The 24539-nt window shown below is 48.7% G+C and overlaps 2 protein-coding genes across 2 annotated transcripts in view; both read right to left on the reverse strand.

The window, feature by feature from the left end:
- The window catches only part of S100A8 (S100 calcium binding protein A8), a 238774-nt gene that overhangs the window by 79813 nt on the left and 134422 nt on the right, over window positions 1-24539 (reverse strand). The gene's annotated exons all lie outside the window — the stretch shown is intronic.
- On the reverse strand, window positions 7865-10767 carry LOC132221129 (protein S100-A7-like). Its single transcript, XM_059675074.1, has 3 exons — window positions 10685-10767; window positions 9003-9160; window positions 7865-8099 (listed from the first exon to the last, which is right to left on the reverse strand). The coding sequence occupies exons 2-3, from the start codon at window positions 9141-9143 to the stop codon at window positions 7932-7934; spliced, it is 309 nt and encodes a 102-aa protein (XP_059531057.1). The 5' UTR covers window positions 9144-9160; window positions 10685-10767; the 3' UTR covers window positions 7865-7931.

Raw genomic sequence — 24539 nt, forward strand, 5'->3', positions numbered from 1 at the left:
GCCCAGATGCACGGAACACTCACTTTCTCCTCACTGCCTCCTCGTCAGCTTTGGTAAGTCTGCGCCTATCTCTTTGCCAGGAGGTTCATCAGGGCCCAGGGTGTTCTGCTGTCTGCAGGAGTAGGGAAAAGCAGTGATGGGAGAGGATTCAGGAGCTTGGGTCCAGATGTAATGGGGTTCTGCCTGTAACAGGGCTCCGCCTGTTATCGGACTTTGCCTGTTATGGGGCTGTGTAACTTTATTCCACTGGGGTTCTGAGGATCTCATCTACAAGATGGCTGGACTGGCCCCTGTGTAACAACTCTGTGGAAACATCTCTGGTGGGAGCTGAGGAAATGACCCTTCCTCTCTCCTTCTCTTCTTTTCTCTCTGGACTCACCTAACTCTCAGATGACAGGTTGGGGAAGACTCAATTTGCACCCCAACCTCCAGGGAGAATGGGTGTCTCTATCCAAGTCCGGAAGGTTCTCCTGAACCCAAGCCTGGGACTCTCACTCACCTTGCCATGGTGAGAAGATCTGCCAGTATATGGATCAGAAACCCATCAATTAATGTTTTGGACCTTCTGCCCAGCTGAGGGAAAGACCAGTGACATTCTGTGCACAGGACTCAGCTCTGACATGGCCAAGTTCACAGAATGCCTTGAGTAATTCCATGTGGGGACATAGCAACAAGGTGTTTTTTTCCTGATGATAAGAAAATATAGTTTTTGTTAGATGCCCAAACTTGTGAGCCATACATATTTCTTGAGAGTTTTGGAAACTCTGAGGTGTGAGGGTTGCACTGTCCAATTTCTCTGCTTGGGGTCCAGAATGTGGGTGGAGGTAGTGGATTTGGGAAGTCAGACCTCTTTACTTAAATGTGGTCTAGCCTTGGGGTTCCAGAGAGCAGGGAGGTACAAAGGTCATCTGAAGGAGCCTATCTCCGAACTTTCCAACCAATAGCCCAAAACTGAGGCAGGAATTCCTGTTTATTTCAAACATGATGCCAACACTGGTCAGCAGGCCCTCTTTCCCTGGGATGGTCCAGGAAAACTTGCAGGAGTTCAGGACAGGGCTGTATATCTCTGCTCACACTCACCATCCTACTCACACTAACTGCTGGGAGCCTCCAGAACTGATTTCATTTAGAGCTTGCTTTATGTTTACAATGGACTCCTCAGGGGTCTCTTCTAAGACCAACCCAGCGCAGGTGAAGCCAGAATAGTCAGGAAGGTATATTGTCCGCATGACTCTAACCCTGACATTGACACTGGCTGAGTGGGTATTGATACTCTCAAAGAGTAGAGTCATCGAAATGCTGTGTTTGGTTCAGATCCCAACTAAAATGTCAGTGCTTTACTGTGTGATTGACCCCTACCCTCTCTGCTTCTGCCTCCTGTGCTTCTGTCAAAAGTGGGCGTCTGTGTTCTCCTCCATCTCCTCTGGGCCCTGACCTTTATGGGCCCAGGCCCCAACCTTGGTCACACTCTCCTCCTTGTGAGCATCTCATCCCACCTCCTAGGCAGGGGTGGGCAAACTTTTTGACTCGAGGGCCACAGTGGGTTCTTAAACTGGACCGGAGGGCCGGAACAAAAGCATGGATGGAGTGTTTCTGTGAACTAATATAAATTCAAAGTAAACATCATTACATAAAAGGGTACGGTCTTTTTTTTTTTTTTTTTTTTTTTTTTTAGTTTTATTCATTATAAACGGGCCGGATCCGGCCTGCGGGCCGTAGTTTGCCCACGGCTGTCCTAGAGTGATACAGTTCCTTCTGCTCCCACCTGATCCTCACTTCACAGGATCCTCAGTTCCCACCCCATTGTCCTGACTTAGGGACCCTCACCTGGGGAGAAGGATCACAAAGGTCCCCGTCTTTCTCTCTGGCAGCTTCCTTGAAAACCAAGATGAGCCAAACTCCAGTTGACCAGTCTGTGATGGACTTGATCGTCCTCTTCCACAAATACACCAAACCTGATGACAAGATTGACAAGCAGGGCCTGCTGAAGATGCTGAAGGAGAATTTCCCTAACTTCCTCAAGGTTTGTGTGAGTCGGGGTGACTTCTCAAGGTTGCTTGGGCCCTGGCATGGCGGAGGACTTTGGACAAGTCAGTCCCATTCTCTGATCTTCAATATTCTCATCTGCAAAAAGGCCTAAGAAGACTTTCCTGACTTATTATCAGGATGAAAGAGATGATACAGATGGCCAAGAGTAAAGGCATCTGGAGATCAAGGGTAGTTATCAGGTGGTGAAATAGGAGAGTAAAGAATGTGTTCCCTTCCACTTGTCACTGTCCATCCAGTAGACTGAAGCTCATAGGCTCAGGCTCTGCCTCTAGAAGCCTCTATTAGGTTCTCTGAGATCCAAGGGAAGGTGATAGAAATTCCACAGCTGATAGATAATATTTAACACCTTTCATTACAATGAAAAATCTCATTCATAGACCTGATTTACTCTGACAATTAGAATGCACTGAACTGATTACAAATGAGAGGTTACTAAGTGACACAGAGAGTAGGTTAGCAAAGGAGGCCACTTAGCATAGAGACTCAGGAAGGCAAACAGGCAAGGTGGTTAAGAATGAAGAGACAAGGCATAGGGCCTACCTAGTTTCTGGGTAGAACTTAGGTAGATGAGGTCCTGGAAGTGAGTGGGGGGAGCAGGTCTGGGTCTAAAGACCACCCACGAACCAGCTCATTGATCAGTGAGGCTCTGGGCTGAGTCTGCCCACCACCACTAGGTCTCTCTTTCATGCTGATATTTGGTCCAAGGAATCTCTCTCAGTGACCTGTAGAGTAGTGCTAATGTCCCTCTCATCCCCTGATGCCCTCCACTGGCCCACACCAGCAACAACTGTGCGGCCCCAGATGCTACTTTCCCTCTCTCTGCCTCCTCCTCCTCCTCCTATTCCACCCATAACACTTTTGGGACTGAATTTATCTTTTCCACAGGAAACTGACCTCCTCTCTCAGCAGGGCCTCTGTCCACCTCTGCCCCTGCTTTCTAGTGTAGCCAGTGTGCCAGGTCCCAGGGTCAGCAGTGCAGAGCATTCTGCTGGCCCCAGCCATGCTATTTCTTCCCCAGCCACGATCAGCATTTGGGGATCCATGAACTGCAGGGAACAGGAGCTGAGGGAGGTGTGAATATGGTGCCTCATGCCTACGTGCTCCTGCCCAGCATGACCTCAGGACAAAGGGGAGATGGCACCACTGAAATAGGCATTGGGTGGCAGGCATTGTGGGCACATGGGCACTGGTCATTGTGAATGGGACACTCAGCAGTGCCCAAGGACTGGATCTTTTGTCCTCTGTCCTGGGCTTCTGGGCTGTGTCCCGTCCGTGTGTGTGTGTGTGTGTGTGTGTGTGTGTGTGTGCGCGCTTTAGCCTTTGTGGGTGTCCCTGTGGAGGTGAGAGCCACCCTGTCTGCTGAGCTGATCCTTGCAATGGTTTGCGAACTACTGAGAGCTGGGTGTCTGGGAAAACAACATTGTGATGAGTGTTCCAGGCATGAGGAGTAAAGCTAGTGCTGGAGTCCAGAGAGAGTCTGGGCAGCAAGTGAGAAGAGATAATTGAAGAAGAGTAGGGAGGAGAGGGCATGCAGGAATGAATGGAAAGCTCATACTGAGTATCATAGGTGAGAGTTCTCCTTAACTGTCATAGGAAGGGGCATGACATTATGCTTGGGCTCTTTGAGGTCATAAAATGTGCTAGGTACTGAGGATTTCAGAAACAAGCAGGACACAAGTGCTTCCTCAGCAAGCAATGGCTCTCCCACACAGGGGGTCTCTCCATGGTGCCAGGAGACCAGTCAGCACTCATCTGCACATCCAGGGCTACCTCTAGGCACATACCTGCTGCTTCAGTAGCTCCCCTCTTTGAGGATCCCATCATCCAGCTGGTCACTCCCTACCTCCTACTCACAGTCTCCTGCTAACCCCTCAATCAGACCACATTCTTCAGGGAGAAATTAGGCCACTGCCTATGAAATCTTCTGTTCCCCCTGCAGGAAACTCAGTTGGTGAGGTATTTGTCCATGTGGTTGACTCCTGCACCTCCTACTCTCACCGTGTCATTAGCATCTCAGTTCTGAGACCATCACCTCCCTCCACTTCAGGGGCATCCTCTCCTGCCCATCCCCTGCAGCTTGTCATCATTTAGGACATGTCTGAGCTTTTCCCTGCCTACACCTCACTCTTTCACTGGTATTGTCTGTCCTCTCCCCTGCTCCTTCTCCTTCCACCTGCTCTCAAACTCAGCGAGACCTGCTTCTCTGGACCTTTTCACTTTTCCCCTGTCAGTACCCTCTTCTGTCTCTATGCCGCCAGCACCCCATGATCCACCACACCAACTGCTCTCCACTGACTAAGATCTCTGGTGCTGACTTGTCTCTGGGCCATACCCTCCCTGCAAACCTCCCAGCTTGAACAAATCCCTCCACTTGTCTTCTCTCCTCCTGCACCAGGACTGCTGGTCCTGCTAGGAACCATCCTGCCAGGGCTCCCAGAGCTGGTGTCTGACTTCCTCTGCTCAGCCATCCCTGTTCCTGTCCTGGGAACTTACCTCCTGATGGTCCCAGTCCACCCCAATATGTCTGATTGTTTCCTGACTCAATTCAATTTTTCTAATGCTTGCTTTGCCTGAAATATCTTTGAATTCCTCACCTTCCTGTTGAATATGATGTATCTCAACAGACTAGAAATCTGAACTTCTCTCTAGGGATTCTCCTTGGAAGTGGACACAGACTACTTCTCCACAATCAAATGTGCTCTTCCTCCTTTATGCTGCCTGTCACCTAAGCCCACTTGCACTGTGGGAACCACACCACGTCATTGTCTCCACATGTCCTTATTCCCAATTAGGGAGGAGAAACACTTATATTAGCTTCACTGATCTCTAGTACCTAGCAGTTCCAGCACATATTCCTTACTCTAAAACTATTTTTTGTTGTTGAAACATAATTGTTGAAATTCTGGTCCATCACATCTAATGTTAACAGCAATCAAAAATGTAAAAACCTCCAGTTTTGAAGTCAGCTGTGAAACTTAGGAAAGGACCCAGGAAAGTGAGGCCAGGTTAAAAAGTGTAATTTGAAATAGGAAACAGCTGCTGTGGAGACCATAGTCCTGATTTTCTAAAAAGAGGAGTTGCTTCCCCCATGGTGGGAGGCCCCACTTCCAAGGACATTCCTAGGATGTACAAGTCAACTGACTATGGCCTCTAACGTGGACTTACTCTCCCTTGAATTCTCCAACCTCTGTTTAATCTCACAATGCTTCCCGCCATTGCCATGCTCCATGAAAAATTAGGGTGAAGTTGATAGACATACAGTTATTCATTTTCTGGTATGATTTAGGAATCACATACTAAAGAGAGCCTGGTGTGTGATCCCCAATGGGCTCATGTCCTCCATACTTACTATGGTAAAGGTCAACTGTCCAACTCATCACATTCTATTGGAATTGTTTTTCATACCTGTGTCAACCCAGAGCGCTGATCTCCTTGAGGCAGGGGCATGAGTCTGGTCCAATGTTAGTAACCATTTGTCCTGAGACATTGTAGCGTCTGCCATGGCATGGTGCCCTAGAAGGGTGTTAGTCCGGTCTCTCCAGGGTGGTTTGGAGGACTGATGTAAAGAGAGAAGCCAGGCCACATGCACAACCTTGTTCAGGTGGAAGTAATTGTTCCTGGGCTCAGCTGAGACAGAGAGCCTTAGGAAAAGGCCCCGCTGAACCAGTGCTCAAGGGCTGAGGGCTGAGAGAGGGTCTGATACCAGAGATTTGCAGGCGGTGCCTGCAGAAGAGATGATTGTGGACCCAAGACCTGGGATATTTCCTGTCCCCTGACACCTCTTTGGGGCTCTGCATCTACAGAGGTGATGCTCAGGATGCTGTTCAGTGGGGGTGGAACGGGGTGGAGTTTCTATCCCAGGTGCAGTGGTCAGGAACTTTTTTCTGCTGGTTAAACCCTACCATTTTCTGCAAATTTGAAACTGGAGGGGTAGAGGGGGGATTGAGAACTTAATTTGCCCATGTGCTCTTAGGAGAGGAAGTCAAATGAAATGTGGTCGCCCAGGGATAGCCCTGACTTAAAGGGACCCTGTGCAAATGCACATTGGTCAATTCCACCAGAGCTCCATTGTCTCGAGTCTCAAGAATGCCACATCCTTAGAGCTTCATGGCTTCTCAGAGATAACTTATTTCCTATAAGTTATACTAACCTATAATTCATACTAACAGGACCGAGGCCCAGAAAAAATGGATTTGCACAACACTCTGAAGTTTCATAGTTAAATTTAATGTAACTTAAATTTAGTTTTAATTGTATTTCATTCCATTTTTTTAAAGTAGATTGTATTTTTCTCAGTAGTATAAGAAAACTACAATTGAATTCTAAGCATATGTAACATAAACACAAACATTCAAAAACTGTATCTAAAGGGGGAGCCCTCTCTGCCGTGGCCGCTGACACGCTATGGCCCAGGGTCTGGGACTGCAGACTTCACAGGAGCTAAAGCGAGTTCCCCACATGCTGCAGGTGGTTCTTCTGCCTTGTGTAGGTCAGTGAAAGCTGTGCCCGGAGCCTGCTCTGGCTCTGGAGAGGCCACTACACTGGGCATTGCCTCTTGAGGTCTTTTTTGCTCTGGAGCTGGTTCTGTAGATCCCAGAAGAGAACATGTTATCACCATGACTGCCTCGATGTGCCTTCTAAAGACAGAACATCTCTCCTGTCCATCGATGGAGTCCTAGTTCCAGAGCCCACCCCAGGTAGTCTTTTAAGACTGCAGGCCATGGGGACTGTGATCAGAGCAACTCTATACTTGCCTAACCTTAGCTTCTGGAAGCTCTTCTCTGTGTGTCTTAGCCTCCCACGCACCCACACCATCCACCCCCAGGCCTCCTCATCCTCTGCCTGTACCTCTGTGGGCTCATGGGGCTCAAGCTCTGAAAGGAACTGAGGGCCCAGTGCTCCAGATGTGAGCTGGTTCCATAGATCTTAGGAGGACAGAGGCAAATGGGAAGGGCCGTGTGTGGGTAATGACACGCCTCTTTGTATGACTAGTGAAGTGACTCGGCCTGAGCTTTCTGCTCATCATTCCCTGCACTTTCCTCCCTTATCCTCTTCAATCCTGTCTTCTCACTTGCTGCCCAGACACTCTCTGGACTCCAGCACTAGCTTTACTCCTCATGCCTAGAACAGCCATCACTCTGTGCTTTCCCCAGACACCCAGCTCCCAGCATTTAACAAACCATTGAGAGGATCAGCTCAGCAGACAGGGTGGCTCTCTCACCTACACAGGGACACCACACAGGCTAAAACACACACACACACACACACACACACACACACACACACACACTCACAGGGACAGGACACAGCCCAGAAGCCCAGGACACAGGAAAAGGGATCCTATCCTCTGGGCTGCTGAGTGTCCCTTTCACAGTGACCAGTGCCCAGGTGCCCCCAAAGGCCACCAACCAATGCCTTTTTCAGTGGTGCCATCTCCCCTATGTCCCTGCGGTCATGCTGGGCAGGAACACGTGGGTATGAGGCACCATGTTCACACCTCCCTCAGCTCCTGCTCCCTGCAGTACCTGGATCACCCGATGCTGATCGCAGCTTGAGAAGGAAAAGCATGGCTGAGCCAGCAGAATGCTCTGCACTGCTGACCCTGGGACCTGGCACGCTGGCTGCACTAGAAAGCAGGGGCAGAGGTGGACAGAGACCCTGCTGAGAGAGGAGGTCAGTTATGCTGGAGGCCAAAGGGAGGGCACCCTCCTGGCACATAAAGGGGTAAGTCCTCCCACTGAGAACCCACAATTATATTCACCAAGAAGGGGCAGCTTTGACAGCATAAATAGCCAAAGAAAAGCAGGAAACAGGCTTTATCTGGGCAACAGACACACTTTATTGTTTCTTGTGGTTTCTGGAGGCCTCAGGCTGGGCTGGGCTCACTGTCCTTCCCCACCAGAACAGAGCGGGGCTCCGTGGCTATTATCGTGGTAGTCCACAGCTAGGACTCCCAACACCGACAGAAACTCAGTAAATGAGATCTTCTTATCCATGTTCTTGTCCTTGTCCTCAAAGATATCACCCAAGAAATCTACGCCCCTTTTTTCCTGTGGAAAAGATAAATTCAGTATCAAAGGTGTGATCAGTGGAATAGGAGGAGGAGGAGGCAGAGAGGGGGAGAGAAACATCTGGGGTTGCACAGGTGTAGCTGTTGTGGGCCAGCGGACTGTACCAGGGGTTAAGGGGGACGTTAGCATTACCCTGCATGTCACTGAGGGAGAATCCTAGTACCAAATGTCAGCAAGAAAGAGAGACCTAGTCCTGGTGGGCAGACTCAGCCCAGAGCCTCACTGATCAATGAGCTGGTGGGTGGCGGGTCTTTAGACCCAGACCTGTTCCCCTCACCCACTTCCAGGACCCCATCTACTTAAGTTCTACCCACAAACTAGATAGGCCCTACCCCTTGTCTCTTCATTCCTAACCCTCCTCTCCTATCTCCTATTTGCCTTCCTCAATCTTCCATGCTCAGTGCCCTCTTTTGATCACCTACTCTCTCTGTCACCTATAAGCCTCTCTTGTTGTATTCAGTTCAGTATATTCTGTCAGACTAAATCAGGTCTATGAATGAGCTCTTTCATTGTAATGAAAGGTGGTAAATTTTATCAGCCATGGGATTTCTATCACCTTCCGTTGGATCTCAGAGGACTGAATGGAGGCTTCTAGAGGCAGAGCCTGAGCCTATGGGCTTCAGTCTCCTGGATGGACAGTGACAAGTGGGAGGGGACCCATTCTATACTCTCCTATTTCACCACCTGATAACTACCCTTGATCTCCAGATGCCTTTACACTTGGCCAATGTACCATCTCTTTCATCCTGATAATAAGTCAGGAGAGTCCTCTTAGGCCTTTCTGCAGATGAGAATATTGAGGATCAGAGAATGGGATTGACTTTTCCCAAGTCCTCCGCCATGCCAGGGCCCAAGCAACCTTAAGATGTTATCCAGACTCACACAAGCATTGAGGAAGTGAGGGTAATTCTCCCTCAGCATCCTCAGCAGGCCCTTCTTGTTAATCTTGTCATCAGGTTTGGTGTATCTGTGGAACTGGTCGATCAAGTCCATCATAGCCTGTTCAGCTGCAGTATGGCCCATCTTGGATTTCAAGAAAGCTGCCGGAGAGGAAGATGGGGAACTTTGTTATCCTTCCCCCCAGGAGAGAGTCCCTAAGTCGGGACAATAGGGTTTCTGTGAAGTGAGGTTCAGCTGGATCAGAAGGAATTGTATCACCCTAGGAGGTGGGATGAGATGCTCCTAAGGAGGAAAGTGTGACCACATGCAGGTCAGGGCCCAGAGGAGGTAGGGAGAATACAGAAACCCACTGTGGACAGAACCACAGGAGGCAGAAGCAGAGAGGGTAGGGGTCAACCACACGGAAAAGGACAGATGTTTTAGTTTTGACCTGAACCAAACACTAATTTGGATGACTCTACTCTTCAAGAGCATCAACACCATCTCCTCTAGGGTCACAGTCAGGGTAAGAGTCATGGGGACAAAATAAATTCTGACTTGTCTGGCCTGACCTGCCCTGGGCTGCTCTTGGAATGAGTCCCCTGAGGTGCCCATTGTGAACATAAAGCAAGCTCTAAATGAAACGGGCCCTGGAGGCTCCCAGCGGTGAGTGAGATTAGGATGTTGAGTGTGAGCAGAGATATGTATCCCTGTCCTGAGCTCCCGCAAGGTTTCCTGGACCATCCCCACCAGATTGAAAGAAGGACTGCTGACCAGTGTTGGCATCATGTTTGAAATAAACAGAAATACCTGACTCAGTTTTAGACTCTTGGGTGAATTTGGGGAGATAGGCTCCTTCAGATGACCTTTGTACCTCCCTGCTCTCTGGAACCCCAAGGGTAGACCACATTTAAGTAAAGAGGTCTGACTTCTCAAAGCCAGTACCTTCACCAACAGTCTGGACCCCAGCAGAGAAATGGGACAGTGCAGCCCTCACATCTCAGACTTTCCCAAACTCTCAAGAAATGTGTATGGCTCCCATGTGTGGGCATCTAACAAAAACTACCATTGTCTCCTGATCTGGGAGAAAGATCCTCCCGTTATGTCCCTAAGTGAAAACACCTAAGGCCTTCTGTCAACTGGGCCAAGGCCTTAGCTGAGCCCTGGGCACAGAAGGTCACTGGTCATTCCCTCAGCTGGGCACGAGGTCCAAAACATTAGTTGATGGGTCCCTGGTCCACATAGTGGCAAATCTTCTCACCAGGGCAAAGTGAGTGGGCATCCCAGGTCTGGGTTTAGGAGAATCTTCCAGACTATGGGAAAGCCACCCACTCTCCCCAGAGGTTGAGGTACAAAGTCCATGGCCTGAGAGTCAGATGATTCCGGAGAGTAAAGAAGAGAAGGAGGAGAGGAAGGTTCATATACTGAGCTCCCACCAGGGATGCTCCAACAGAGTTGGCACAGAAGAGCCAAAGGAGCAATGGGAGCGTCAGTACAGACATCTTGTTGTAGATAGGCCCTTGGGACCAAGTGGGATCAAGTTGGAAAGACCCATAACAGGCAGAGTTGAGACTGGATACAGGTTCCTGAATCCGCTCCCATCACCGCTCTCCCTATTCCTGGACACAGAAGAACACACTGGGCCCTGACGAACCCCCCTGGCAAACAGTTAGGTGCAGACTCACCGGAGCTGACGAGGTGTCACTGAGGAGAAGGTGAGTGTGCTGTGCATCTGGGCAAAGACTGGTCCCTTTATAAGGCTCAGCCTGGCTCCTCCCAGGCATTTGGGCCATGTTCTCTCCCTGCTTAATGTACCATTGCCTCACTCAGGTGGGAGGCACACACCTAGGAGAGTGTGTTTATTATCTTCCAATAAAATCTTAGGCAACACCCAAGGGATTGCATTATTCTAGAGCATTATTCTGTGGGTAAGGGAACCTAGGGCTGGGTAGGGGAAGACAATGGGATGTGTCTTAAAAACACAGGAATTGAGGTAGAGAACACTGGGTTTCTGGTCTTAAAGAGGACGGGACTCTGAAAGGCAGCATGGTCTCCTTTTGCGTATCACCCAGTCCTTCCACAACTTTGTTTTGACATCTAACAAAACTCTCTCCAGCGGTTTATAGGTTTATAACTATATCACGCATCACCTTACCTGTCATATTGATATTCCTCTAAACCTTCAAAACCTTATGAGATGGTGCTGTTACCCTCATGTTGAGGACAGGGAATTGAGGGAATAAGAGGTGAGCATAATTCCTATATGCACCAGGATGATAGACAGCAAGCTCAACATATGTTCCCAGAAAAGCCTGATTCAAAACCTCCCTCCTAACCCCACCACTAGACCTCTGGGGTCACTGCAAGGCCTGTGAACTCAAAGTCCAGGGGATGGAGGCAGGGTCACCTCACTCCCATGTTTATACGGGGTCCTAACTGAAAGGCTAAGAGAGAAAGAGGTGCCATGACCCACAGTGACAGGCAGCACAGAGTGAATAGCACGTCTGTGCCTGGCCAGGATGGCCAAGGGTGAACCTGAGTGGGACAGCTGAAAGGCTTAGAAAAGTCTGACAAGAGAATGAAAGATAGGTCTGAGTGGGATGCTGCTTCTCTGAGAGACAGCGACAACGCCCACAGCCATGTCTGTATTTTATAGCAGATGCCATGAGGCAAAGTAAGGGCATGATAAAGATGTTTCCAACATTCTCCTGGTTTCAATCCTACTCAACCACATGCAGCTGAACTCTATCAGGCCTACATCACTCAGGCACGTGGGGCCATGTGTTCGGACCATAGGTTCAAGCTCACAATTACAGCTGTTGGCTATAATTGTGCTGGGAGGGCCTTGCCATCCAAGCTGGGACTTGCACAATGAGGGGACTGTGCCCTCTCATCAGTCCAAGGCTTGAACCCGTCCAAACACTGTAGCTGCTCCCCACACACATCACCTACAGGTGAGGGAAGAGACAAGGTCAGAGCTCTCAGTTCTGGCGTTAGCCCCACACTCTAGAACAGGGGTGGGCAAACTTTTTGACTCGAGGGCCACAATGGGTTCTTAAACTGGATTGGAGGGCCGGAACAAAAGCATGGATGGAGTGTTTGTGTGAACTAATATAAATTCAAAGTAAACATCATTACATAAAAGGGTACGGTCTTTTTTTTTTTTTTTTTTTTTTTTTTAGTTTTATTCATTTCAAAGGAGCCGGATCCGGCCCGCGGGCATAGTTTGCCCACGGCTGCTCTAGAACTTCACTTTGCAGCTCCAGGGGCTGCCTCACCCACCAAGGAAGCCACTGTCTCTAGACTCAGGGATGGTGATCACCATGAAATAAGCCAGCAGGAAATGGGGCAACTTTTCCTCCCCTCCCATGATGATGTCCCTCCTTCCCTTATGCAAAACAGTCTGCTTAGGAGTCAGTGGTCACGCCCTAGATTTGCAGTGATGGCGAACCCATGACAGGCGAGTCAGAGGTGACACGCGAACTCATTTTTTTGGTTGATTTTTCTTTGTTAAATGGCATTTAAATATATAAAATAAATATCAAAAATATCAGTCTTTGTTTTACTATGGTTGCAAATATCAAAACATTTCTATGTGACATGGCAAGAGAGTTAAGTTAGGGTTTTTCAAAATGCTGACACGCCAAGCTCAAAAGGTTCGCCATCACTGCCCTAGAATCTGCTGTGTCCCAGCCTGCTGTGTAAAATCTAGTTCAGGTGCAGGAGACAGGAGCTTGGAGGATAGGAGGAGCCCTGGGGCTCTCTGGGGAACCGCCCTGGTGACTCACTAAGGAATCCTTGTTCCTGCTCTCTGCTTCACTTAGAGCAGTGGTTCTCAGCCTTGGCTACACATTAGAATCACCTGGGAATCTTTTGAAAATCCTGATTTCCTGGCCTCATCCTCCGGAAATTCTGTTTCTTTGTTACTAATGTTGTGGCCTCACCCCATCACAAAGAAACAGAATTTCCGGAGGATGAGGCCCAGATCAGGATTTAAAAAAGATTCCCAGGTGATTCTAATGTGCAGCCAAGGTTGAGAACCACAGCCTTAGAACATCCTCCCCTGAGTGAGGGGACTGCTCAGGCATTGGGCACCCTGGGACCAGGCCCATTGCTGAGCCTGGGTCAGGATCCCCCCGACCCCAAATGCATTGGGCTTCCACATCTGGCCCTTCTGTCCCCAGTTATGTCCACATTTGCACCAGCACCAGCCCTCTCTGGTTCACTTATGTAATGTGTTTTCACCACCACAAAAAGCCTGCTGTGAAGGATACACAGGAAACCTGGAGAGGGGGTCACTTGGAGCAGAGGAACTGAAATGTCTTTCCCACATTCGCCCTGGTATAGCTTTTGAAATTTGAACAATGTCAAGATACTTCAAATTCATTTCTAATTTGTATATTTAAGTTTTGCTTTATTCAATCTTGGCCTCACTTTCAGTCTGAACTATGTATAGTCCTTGGCTTCCGGAATCTAATCATCATTAATCTGTTGCAAGGTATCTTATTTTTACTTATATACTTATATTCTGCTGGAAGCCAGTCCACCCTTGCTGCTTGACACAGTCGCTGCAGGGAAGAAACATCTGCACAGCTTATGTTTCAAGGGACCTGGTGTATATGGCATATGTTTGCTCCCCCTCTTAAGGCTTTGTGTTTTAAACAGGACCACCTCCCAGAGAAAGGTTGTTTCCCCAGGTGAGGATTTTTCCCTGGAGTAAGGGAGGGAATACAACCTTTTAACCAAGTGCCAGGCGGGTAATTAATCACTTTAACTACAAACAATCATGCTTAAGCTACATAATCTTTACTTAGGATAATCTTCTTCAGTTACTCCCTTGTAACTTAATAGAACAATAGAGTAACCTTGGAATGGAGATAAGAAATGCCCTAACCTTTGGAATAGAATTGATAAGATTAAAATCAACTGGTATAAATACAGATGTAACAAGACAATAAACACAGAACCTGGCTGGAGAACCTGGCTAGGCTGCTGATCAACTGAACACTGTCTCCGTGTCATTCCTTCCTTCTTCACTGACTCGGTCCACACCTTTGGGAACCCCTGGACCTGCTGGGGATGGACCCCAACAATATTCCTTTAATCTTCATTACCATTCAATTTCCGCCCCCCCCCCCCAAAAGCCAAAAAAGCAATATATGTTTTTCTGGGGGGTTTTTGTTTATTTTTATGCATGCTCACCAATGTAAATAATTAGATTGTCCCATGTTCTCACCATGTTTTTTTAAATATAGATTAAATATGCAGAAAAGTACAACAAACTACAATACACAGCCTAATGAATCTTACACTTGTGACTGTCCCCAACGTCAATTAAACATTGCCACCACCCGTACCAGCCTGCTTTCTCTATTCTCCAAAACCATCATCTGAACTTTTATGATGAGACCCTCTATCTGTTTCATTTTACCACCTACGCATACATTCCTGAACACTGCCATTTGGCCTGCTTTCAAATCTTACTTGAAGGGAAACATATTCTATGTATTCTATTGTGTCTGCCTTATTTTTCTCAGTATTACATTCATAAGCCCTATCGTGTACTGTGTTTGTTCTTCATTATACTACCAAACTATGTATACCTTTATATGAATGTGACATAAGTTTTTTTAAAATTTTACTTTAGATACCACATGCTCATCACTTTCTCTTCTTTTTCAATGGTTTCCTGCTCAGGTGAACAGGGATTTTGACCTCTGATGTCCTGTTCCTGTGGGGATCAGCCACCCTGTCTGGTGTGGTATGTGGAAAGGGCCCAGGGCAGTCCCTGGTTGTGTAAGTCTGGGGTGTTTAAGGAATAAGAAGGGGATGAGCCCATGTTTCAGGGACCAACTTCAAAACAGCCTTAGTTATTGTCAGAGAAATTAGTGTTGGCAAGAATTGTGACTAATAGCCAAGTCCCTCCCCAGCATTTCCCATAACACTCACCACCACCAGAAAGGCTGAAGGTATCTTGCAATCCCTGAACCAAAATTCCTTTGGCAACATATGCTACACATCCAGGTCAGTCACTTGGAACAATGTCGCAAGCATTTACTGTTTATCCTGAGCAACTCTTTCATTCATCCCAATGGATTCTGGAACCCAGCTGTCCTTGGCTGTTTGGAGCTGAGATCTGTACCATTTGTTCAAGGTACAAAATTTAAGGAGAGCCCGCTGAGCACCACTCACTGTGCTTTAGGATGAACATAATGGCAAGAAAAATTTTTAAAGAATTTATCTCCCCTCAATGTTCCCACTTTAGAAGTGAAGATAAAAAGAATAAAATAGAAACTGTGGAGGTTGGAGATGTACAATGACACAGTCTATATCCCAAGAAGAGAGGGTAACTTTCTGGGGAGGAGAGATGGATAGGCCAAGGAATTAAAATCAATTGGGCCCAGCTAGCATGGCTCAGTGGTTGAGCATCAACCTATGAATCAGGAGGTCACGGTTCAATTCCTGGTTACATGACCAAGTTGCGGGCTTAATCCCCAGCGTGGGGCATGCAGGAGGCAGCCGATGAATTATTCTCTCTCCTCATTGATGTTTCTATCTCCCTGTCACTCTCCCTTCCTCTCTGAAATCAATAAAAATATATTTAAAAAAATAAAATAAAATAAATTGGTTAAGTAATTTCCTGGTGGACAGAAAATCTAAAATGCTATTAAGTTTACATTCAGAGACTTAGTTCTCAAACAACAGATTTGATTTATTAGCTAGCTTTTAGATAAGATTGTAAGAGAGCTCCAGAAAATACAGAAAAGAAGAAAATAGAATGCTTGCTCATAACTCAGCATCCTAGGGAAGGAGGGTACTCCCAGATAAGTCTCGAGAGCTATTTGTTTCAATCAAAGTTGGCTTACAATAAAAAAAACACAACACAGGATCTTATTATTTTTATTATTAATATACTCTAATTTTTAGAACTGTTTTATATTGGCTGAAAATTTTGGAACAATGAATTTATTTCCTATATACCCCCTCTCCCCTCAGTATCCCCTGTTTATTAACATCTTAATTAGTGTGGAACATTTGTGATAATTGATGAACCAATATTGATACATTATTCTGAACTAAAGTCCATGGTTTAACTAGGTTCAGTTCCTATTGTGAAATTCTGTGGTTTTGGACAAATGTGTAATGCCACATATTCATCATCAGAGTATCATGCAAAGTAGTTTCATTGCCTCAAAAAACACCGGTGCCCCAACTATTCAGCCATCCCCTCCTATCCTGAATCTTGATGATTACTGATATTTTAATTGTCAGTATGGTTTTGCTTTTTCTATAAGGTCATATATTTGAAATCATACAGTATGTGGCTGTTTCAGAATGGCTTCCTTCACTCAGCAACATCCTTGTCATTTCCTCCATGTCTTCTTGTGGCTTGATGGCTCGATTCTTCTTCTTGCTGGATAATATTCCACTGCATGGGTGTGCCACAGTTCGTTTACTCATTCACCTTTTGAAAGACATCTTGGTTACTTCCAGTTTGGGGCAATTATGAATAAAGATTCTAAAGTCACTCATTTGGAATTTTTTATGAAGCTGTAACTCTTCAACTCACTTGGGTAAGTATTTTTGATGACTGCCTGTGTCCCGGACCAGCAACCCAGGCATGGGTTGAGGCATGGCAGGGCCAGCTCTCCCTGTCCCCTCCTGTCAGAAAAGCAGAGTCCCAGAAGCCTGGCCCAGCATCACTCAGTTTCATTGAGCAGAACTGGTGGGACACATGTTCACTCTTGGTTGCAAGGGGCACAGGGAAAGCAAGGACAGGACTGTCAGAATGGCTAAGAGGAGACCAGACACACATGGGGGTACTGGGCACCCTAAACCCCAAGCAAACTGGGCTCTGTTAGTTCAGAAGAGGGGTTGGGTACTGAGTGGGACATAGTTGGTGCCTGTCCCAAACCTCTCACTTTCACTCTTGGCTCTAGACGTGTTTCTGTCCTGATGCCATGTCTGTTCTGCGCTGTAGTTTTGCTCACTTGTCATGGTCTGGAATCTCTTTCCCTGGTTTGCTTGCTTGAACACTAGGTGTTGACATTCATTCAAATGCCTCATCTAAGGTATCTCAGTCCGCCTGTCCTCCTCAGAAAGTCCCCTCCCTCCTGGGTTTAAACAGTGTGTCATTGTACATCTCCAACATGCACAGTTTCTATTTTATTCTTTTTGTCTTCACTTCTAAAGTGTGAGGATTGAGGGGAGATAACTTCTTTAACACTAGAAAGACTGAAACTTAGTATATACCTATATTGCCCAAAAGCAGTCAAAATGACTGCATTGTGAAAGAATAATATCGGAGCACTCTTCACTTATGTTCCTTAGCTTTTCCAATAACTCACTTCTATTCGACATTTCTTTCATGAATTTAGGGCGCAAAAGAAATAAAATGAACAACTTATTAGAACAAGTATCACTGCATAAAGATTAGAATAACAAGTACTAGTTTAGCTTATTGAGCAACTGCAACTTATCAAGTATCGACAATTTATCATGTACTTGTATGTTATCATGTGACGGTAATCGAAAAAAAATGAAAACTGTTATTTCAATACAGAGCCGAACTGGTCATATAAGAAATTTACTCAATTCAATAATAAGAGTCATTTGATTATTTAAAATTTCCCAAGCAGTCAAAATGACTGCTTTTGGGCAATATAGGTATAACACACATATATATATACCGGAAATGAAGGAGGGGGGAGGTAACTACAATTATTAATAAACGCATTTATATGTTGTACAAAAAGTCACAAAATTCTAAGACATTGTGTCCTTATATACATAATTGTTTTTCTAATTGAAATTAAAAAGCAGTCAAAATGACTTCCTTGGGCAATCTAGTGTTAAAATATTGCTCTGGCCATACGTTCATCCTAAAGTACAGTGAGTGGTGCTCAGTGGGTTCTTAAATTCTGTACCTTGAACAAATGGTCCAGGTCTCCGCTCCAAACAGCCAAGGACAGCTGTGCTCCAGAGTCCATTGGGATGAATGAAAGAGTGGCTCAGGATAAACAGTAAATGCTTGTGACATGGCTCCAAGTGATTGACCTGGATGTGTAGTCCCTGTTGCCAAAGAACTTTTGGTTCAGGGAATGGAAGATACCTATAGCCTTTCTGGTGGTGGTGAGTCATAAGGGAGATGCTGGGGTAGGACTTGGCTGTTTGTCACAATAGTTGCAATATGTCTCTGACAACAAAGAGGGCTGTTTGAAGTTGGTCCCTGAATCATGGGCTCATCCCCTTCTTATTCTTTAAACACCCAGAACTGACATGGCCTTGGAAGTGGGGCCTACCACCATACAGGAAGCAACTCCTCCTTTTGGAAGATCAGGACTATGGTCTCCAGGTCTGGGCCACTTGACAGGCCTTCAAAGTATGGCCTGGGCTGGTGCCTGAGGGTGCTGAGGACTCTGTCATCTTCCTCCAGGTCTGAGCCTCTTGACAGGCTTTCAGAGTTTGTCATGAGCTCAGGCATGGGTGGGGTTAGGAGGCGGTCATCATCCTCCGTGTCTGAGCTACTGTCTCTGGGGTTCATCAGCCTGTGAAACAGAAGGGCCAGGTCCTTGTCCACGTCGGGGTCTTGCTCCACAGGGTTCTGTTCTGACTCCAGGACCTCCTCCGTCATTTGGAACCTGCGCAGCCACGCCGCGTCATTCTGCTGGTACTTCTCTCGCCTGGTCATGGGCCTCCTTCTTACTATCAGGTTCTCCAGGTCCAAGTCATCCTTGTCCAGGTCATGCCTGCGGATGGCATTGTAGCCTGCCTCCAGGTCAGAGAAGACGATCTCAGACTCTCCCTCAGAGAAGCTGTCCGTGGACTCCGCCTTGGGGCTGGCCTGCATGGTGCTGTCCAGGTGATTGATGGGCTGGCTGGACAGGGAGAAGATCCAGATCTTGTTCACCTTGATGGTGGGTGTGCTGTAGGCCACCAAGTCGGAGACACTGTCACTCAGCTGCTTGCTGCCCTGGTTCTTCACAAGCATGTTGACCAGACTCAGAGGCTCCTTCTGGCTCCAAGTACTGAGGATGTTCCTCCTCTCTGTCTGCCAGCTCGAGAGTGGCAGGCCTTCGAAGTATGGCCTGAGCTTGGCCTTGTGGGGGCTGAGGATGCTGTCATCGTCCTCCATGTCTTAGCCACTGTCACTGGGATTCTCAAGGCTGTCATATGAAAGGTCCAGGTCCTCCACCTCTGGGACATGCTCCGCAGGGTCCTGATTCGAGTCCAGGACCTCCTCTGACACACTGGATCTGGGAAGCAGCCCCATGACTTTCTGCTTCAAGTTTCGTTGCATGGATCGCTGCTGCCTCTTGGGCTGCCCCAGCTCAAAGTCATCCTCATTCATGTCCTGCCTGTGCATGGCATTGTAGCTGGTCTCCATCTCAGAGGAGAAGCTCTCAGACTCCCCCTCAATGTAACTATCCATGGACTTGGCCTTGGAGCTGGCCTGCATGGAGCTGTCCTCGTGGTCGATGGGCTGGCTGGACAGGGAGAAGATCCAGATCTCAGCCACCTTGGTGAAGACCTCCTTGAAGCTGCTGCAGAGACTCAGCATTTGGCCACCCTGGGGGGGGGGGGGGTGCTGCTTTACTTCGGCCATGTGGCTGGCGCCTGTGGCCAGTGTCTTGTAGCCCAGGAGGATCCGGTTATTATAGCACGTCCTCTGCTGCAGCATGATCTGTATGTAGCTTGTTGCCTTCTCTCTTGAGGAAGTGTGGGTACTGCAGGAGGAATGTCAACGCCAGGTCGCTCTCCACTTGCCCGCTGGAGGGCAACACAGTCTCATGGGACCTCAGGATGCCCTTGGAGCCCTGCATTTTCACTGCTATCACCATGGAGATGAGCTCCTTCTCCAGCTCCTTCAAGACCACAAGCTTCTTTACAGTCAGGCTGCACACCCTGGGCATGCAGCTGGGGCTGGAGCAGTCCACCTCGCAGGTAGAGAAGAGGTTCATGGGCACTGGCGTGTTGAGCACGGTGGGTGTGCCGGCCAGGCCTGCAGGTGGTGAGGAAGCTTCCGCTGCTTGCAGCATATAGGTCTTTGATGGTTTCTCCCCCTATGGTGGGACAGAGGAGGGACATGATTGGTGGCAAGAGGTGGGACACGAGTGACTGAAGGAGAGTGTGGATGAAAAGGGGGTCACACGCCCACCTGTGACGCTCAGGTAAGGCCTGCATGGCGGCCTTTCAAACTCAGAAACCTAAACTAACTAAATTACAAAGTTTGGCCTGAATTTAAAACTTGTTAACTAAAAGGGGTTTATAGTGTGTAGTCTTGTGTTAGGCCAGAATCTTCCCTGACAAAGTCAATCTTTACCGTAAAGGAGCCTGTCTATTGTCTTTTGGCATCTACTGCAACATATCTTTGGGATGTCAACGGGATTTTCCTTTTTCCAGACCCATCAAAACACAGGCACTGCTCTGTGCTCTGCAGAGACCACAAATCTGCTCATTGTTCTTGAGTTCATTGCTGACTGCTAACTATCCTACATCCACCTGCATAAAAGAAGTGTCTATCATTTTACTTTTTATCCATTCCCAGAGATTTCCTTGCTTTGCTTTCTCCCGCATCCCTAATCTATTACCTGTGTAGTTCATGGGACCCACATACATCTCCACTTTTGATTGGAATGTATAAAGTAAGGTGCAAAACTGCCATTTTCTAGAGCATTATTTCAATCCATTGAGCTTTTGCTTCCCGGCAATTGTTGACAGTTTGGCTCCAATAAACTCACAAAAATCCTGCACAAGTTTGAATGCTTCTTATCTTGACATTTACTTGGCATAGTGCGGCAGGATTCCAAAGAAGCTCACCTAGGACCACCTTGCAGACCCAACCTGGTGCTAGGATCCAAAAAAGGGCCCATGCCTGTCAGGTGAATTTGGATAAGTTGTCTGTTGGATCCAGTACCTTCCCTTTCTTGTGGTAGAGAATCTGACTTTACTGGAGCTATATGTTTAAATCCTCAAGGTAGAATTAAGGTTAAGGGTTGACAGAACCCAGGCTAAGGAAACACAGGTGGCTGGTTTTTAACTCTGGTGTTTCCATTGGCATTACTTTCTGAGAGTCTGAGCAAAAAACCCTCGCTGTATAAATGAGATAAAGGGGCTGTAACATATCTGGCCATGCCTTCTGGCCCGAATCTCAGGTGTTCTTAGGCAACTAAGAGTCTTTATGGAGTTGTCAGAGGTCATTCCCCATACCTAGGTTGTGGGTTCGATCCCAAGTCACGGCATGTACAGGAGGCAACCAATCAGTGCTTCTCTCTCACATAGATGTTTCTCACTCTCTTCCTTCCTCTTTTGAAAATCATCTTTTTTAATTAAAAAAAAAAAGTCAATGCCTACCCACTCGCTCACTCTGACCTGTGTTTCTCTCTGTCTCTCTGTCTCTGTCTCTCTCAGTCACTCGCTCTGAGGACTAAGCCTCTGTGTTATGAGTTGCTAGCTGGAGAGCTCCACACGGCCTAGCACTGAACGAGACCAACAGACAGAGAGGACATCAGGCCTTCAATCCAAACTGAATCCCGAAGATGCCCCGTGAGAGCTCAGAGCCTGGGTGACACAGATCCTGCCTCAGCTGAGACCTCAGTGAGAGACACTGGCCGTAGTACCAGCTGAGCCAGGCTGGATCCGTCCTCACAGAAACTGTGAGCTAATAGTGTGTATTGATTAAGTCTCTAGTAGAACTTAGGGTCTCTACAGAAGCTTCTTCCCTGGGCCTCCGGAAGTTTCTTCCCTGCTGTGCGCCTGAAGGAGACTTTTCCACATGCCCGGGTTCTCTCTGTCCATTGCTCTCCTCCCCGTGAGGCAGGAGAGTAAACAATTAGGAGAATGCTTTGGCAAGTGGAGTGGGGAAACGGAGACAGAGAGCCCATTCCCACTGGCCTCACCCAGCAGCACCCTGACTCACCTGCCTCTTCCCCCTTGCACGTGCACTCACTCCATTAAGCATTGAGCCCTCAGGACAAGGAGGTTCTGATCAGCATCAAATAATCATAGGAACAAAGCCTCCAGTTTGTTGAGACAGCATTTTGTTCAAACTAGAGAGAATATCTAGGCCTCAGTTGTGTTGCAACTCCAGGACCAGAAAAGCACCAAAACCAGAAAAAGCGACACCATAGCTGACATCAGGACCAGTGATTCCTCCCCTCCCTCCCCCCCCCCCCCACACACACAAGCACCAACCAATCAATAGAGACCATGGCCCTGACCCTATGTGCTATTTTTGATGAATCAGCATATTAAAGGACACACCTGGAAAGTTGATGACTATTCTATGGAGATCCCCCCTGAGATCTTCCCTAAAATTCCTGCCTTTAGAAAACAGACAAAAACACTTAAAGGCAAAGGACCCAGTGCACCTGCGAGCACAAACACACACACACTCTCTCTAGAGCAGTGGTTCTCCACCTTGGCTGCACATTAGAATCACCTGGGAATCTTTTTAAAATCCTGCTATCTGGGCCCCATCCTCCGGAAATTCTGTTTCTTTGTTATGGGGTGAAGCCACAACGTTAGTAACAAAGAAACAGAATTTCTGGAGGATGAGGCCCAGAAATCAAGATTTTAAAAAGATTCCCAGGTGATTCTAATGTGCAGCCAAGGTTGAGAGCCACTGCTGTAAGGGCCCTTCTTTTGTCTCTGAGCTTGTTTTCTGAGTCCACACAGCCCAGCTGGCTCACTTCTGCCTCCATGACTCTCTCTTAAAGGCCAAGGCATCTCTCTGGGCAGCCCCCTTGAATCTTCAGTGCACTTTCGTTTTGCATGCTAAATAAACTTTTGCAACTGGCTAGCCCCAAGAGGGAAAGGGCGTGCTGGAAAGGGAGAAGGGAGCCTCCAGGCGAAAGCAGGGCCTGGGCCTCATTGTTCCTGGAAGGGGTGCCTCCCTCGGACCTGGCCGGGGGAGGACTTTGGAGTGAGAGGTCATGGGGACACTCGGTCAAGCTTCCCCAGCAGCACGCACCGGGGGACATTTGTGGTGACCGTGGGGGTGCCCCTCTGGACAGGAGGAGGCGGGGCGCCGGAGACAGGGGGTTCCACACACTTGGGTCAGGAAATGGGGGAGCCTGGGAGGTGGAGAGGCGCTGGGAGGGGCCGGGGGTCGCATTGTGGCACCAGGGACCGGGGAGGTCAGGGGAGAGCTCTTGGGGCTCCACACCCCTGAGTGCATGGCGGAGCCTCGCCCGGGAGAACCAGCCTCGTGATCGGTGTCGCCCCCGCCAGGTAAGTGTGAGCGCGAGCCCTCCTGGCACCATGCAGCCCTCGCGTCCCTCCTCCGTGCACTCAGGGTCACCCCCTCCCACCCCCCCGGCCCCCGCACAGGCACACGGGAGACCCCCCTCCACCGCGGGTCCTTCTGACCGACCGCCTGGCGGCAGCGGCACCGGACCCAGCGACCCGCAGCCACGGCGCCGCCACCTGCTTCTCGCTCTGCGGCCTCTGCGGCGGGGTCCCCGCCACCCGCCCGCCTCGCTCCCTCGCCCCGGGCCCAGAGGACACCACGCGCATCCCGACCGGTCTTCGGAGAGAAAAGGGAAACCGTGCCCCGCACCGGGGAGCGTCTGCGGGTTTAAGGGCAACAGTCCTCGTGGGACTGGGCCCTGGGACGGTGGTCGGAGCTGGTGCGGATTCCTACTCTCCTGCTGCTCGCGGCCGCGCTCGGCGTTTACCAGTTGTGCCGACTTCACGTGCTGCCTTTGTTGGTTCCCGTCGCCTCCCTACCCAGCTCGAGAGAGAGATGGACAGTCACCCCTGGCGGCGGCACCTCTCCCGAAGCCGAGCAAACATTTTTGTGCGACCAAGCTGGGGAGGCCCCGCCGCCCGGCGCGTTTCCGGGGCGCACACCCACCCACCCTCCTCTCCGCGATGCGGGCTGCGCCGGCTCGGCGGGTGCCGCGGCCTCGGGTGCAGCCCCCCGGGATGCGACCTCCGCACCGCCGTGTGCACCTGAGCGGGAGGCCGAGGAGCCCTCCGAAGCCCCTTGTGCGGGAGGGCGGCTGCCGTAGAGAAAAGCAAGACCCGTGAGTCCCCAGAAGCGCGCGCCCCCGTGTCCCTGCTGCGGGAGTTGAAGAAGGTGCGGGGAGCGCACACACCGCACGTGCGGAGATGAAGCAGATTCCTGCGGGAGGACAGACGTCAGAAGGCACAAAAGGAGTTCCCTGACCGGGAATCGAACCCGGGCCGCGGCGCTCCGAATCCTAGCCACTAGACCACCAGGGACTCAGTAGGCTTGTGCTTGCCTCTGTGATGCAGAAGGGATACCATTTGGCGTGTTGCGTGGCCGCCCACAGGTATTTAAAAATCCTTGAATATGCGAGAGGGGTTGACATGGTGAATATAAGGACACCGATGGCCAAGGAGAGAGTCCCAGTTACCAAGGTTGAAGCAGCTAAACAGGTCTACCAAGGAGGTGTCACTTATCTGATGCAAACTTTTTTTTAAAAATCTGGTCTTTAAGATCCTTTAGAATCTGACAGAAGCAACATTTCCCAGCAATGCTAGCACATAAGCGCCCTCGCTGGGCAATTGGGG

The sequence above is a fragment of the Myotis daubentonii genome, chromosome 18 (genome assembly GCF_963259705.1).
Source record: "Myotis daubentonii chromosome 18, mMyoDau2.1, whole genome shotgun sequence".
NCBI lineage: Eukaryota > Metazoa > Chordata > Mammalia > Chiroptera > Vespertilionidae > Myotis > Myotis daubentonii.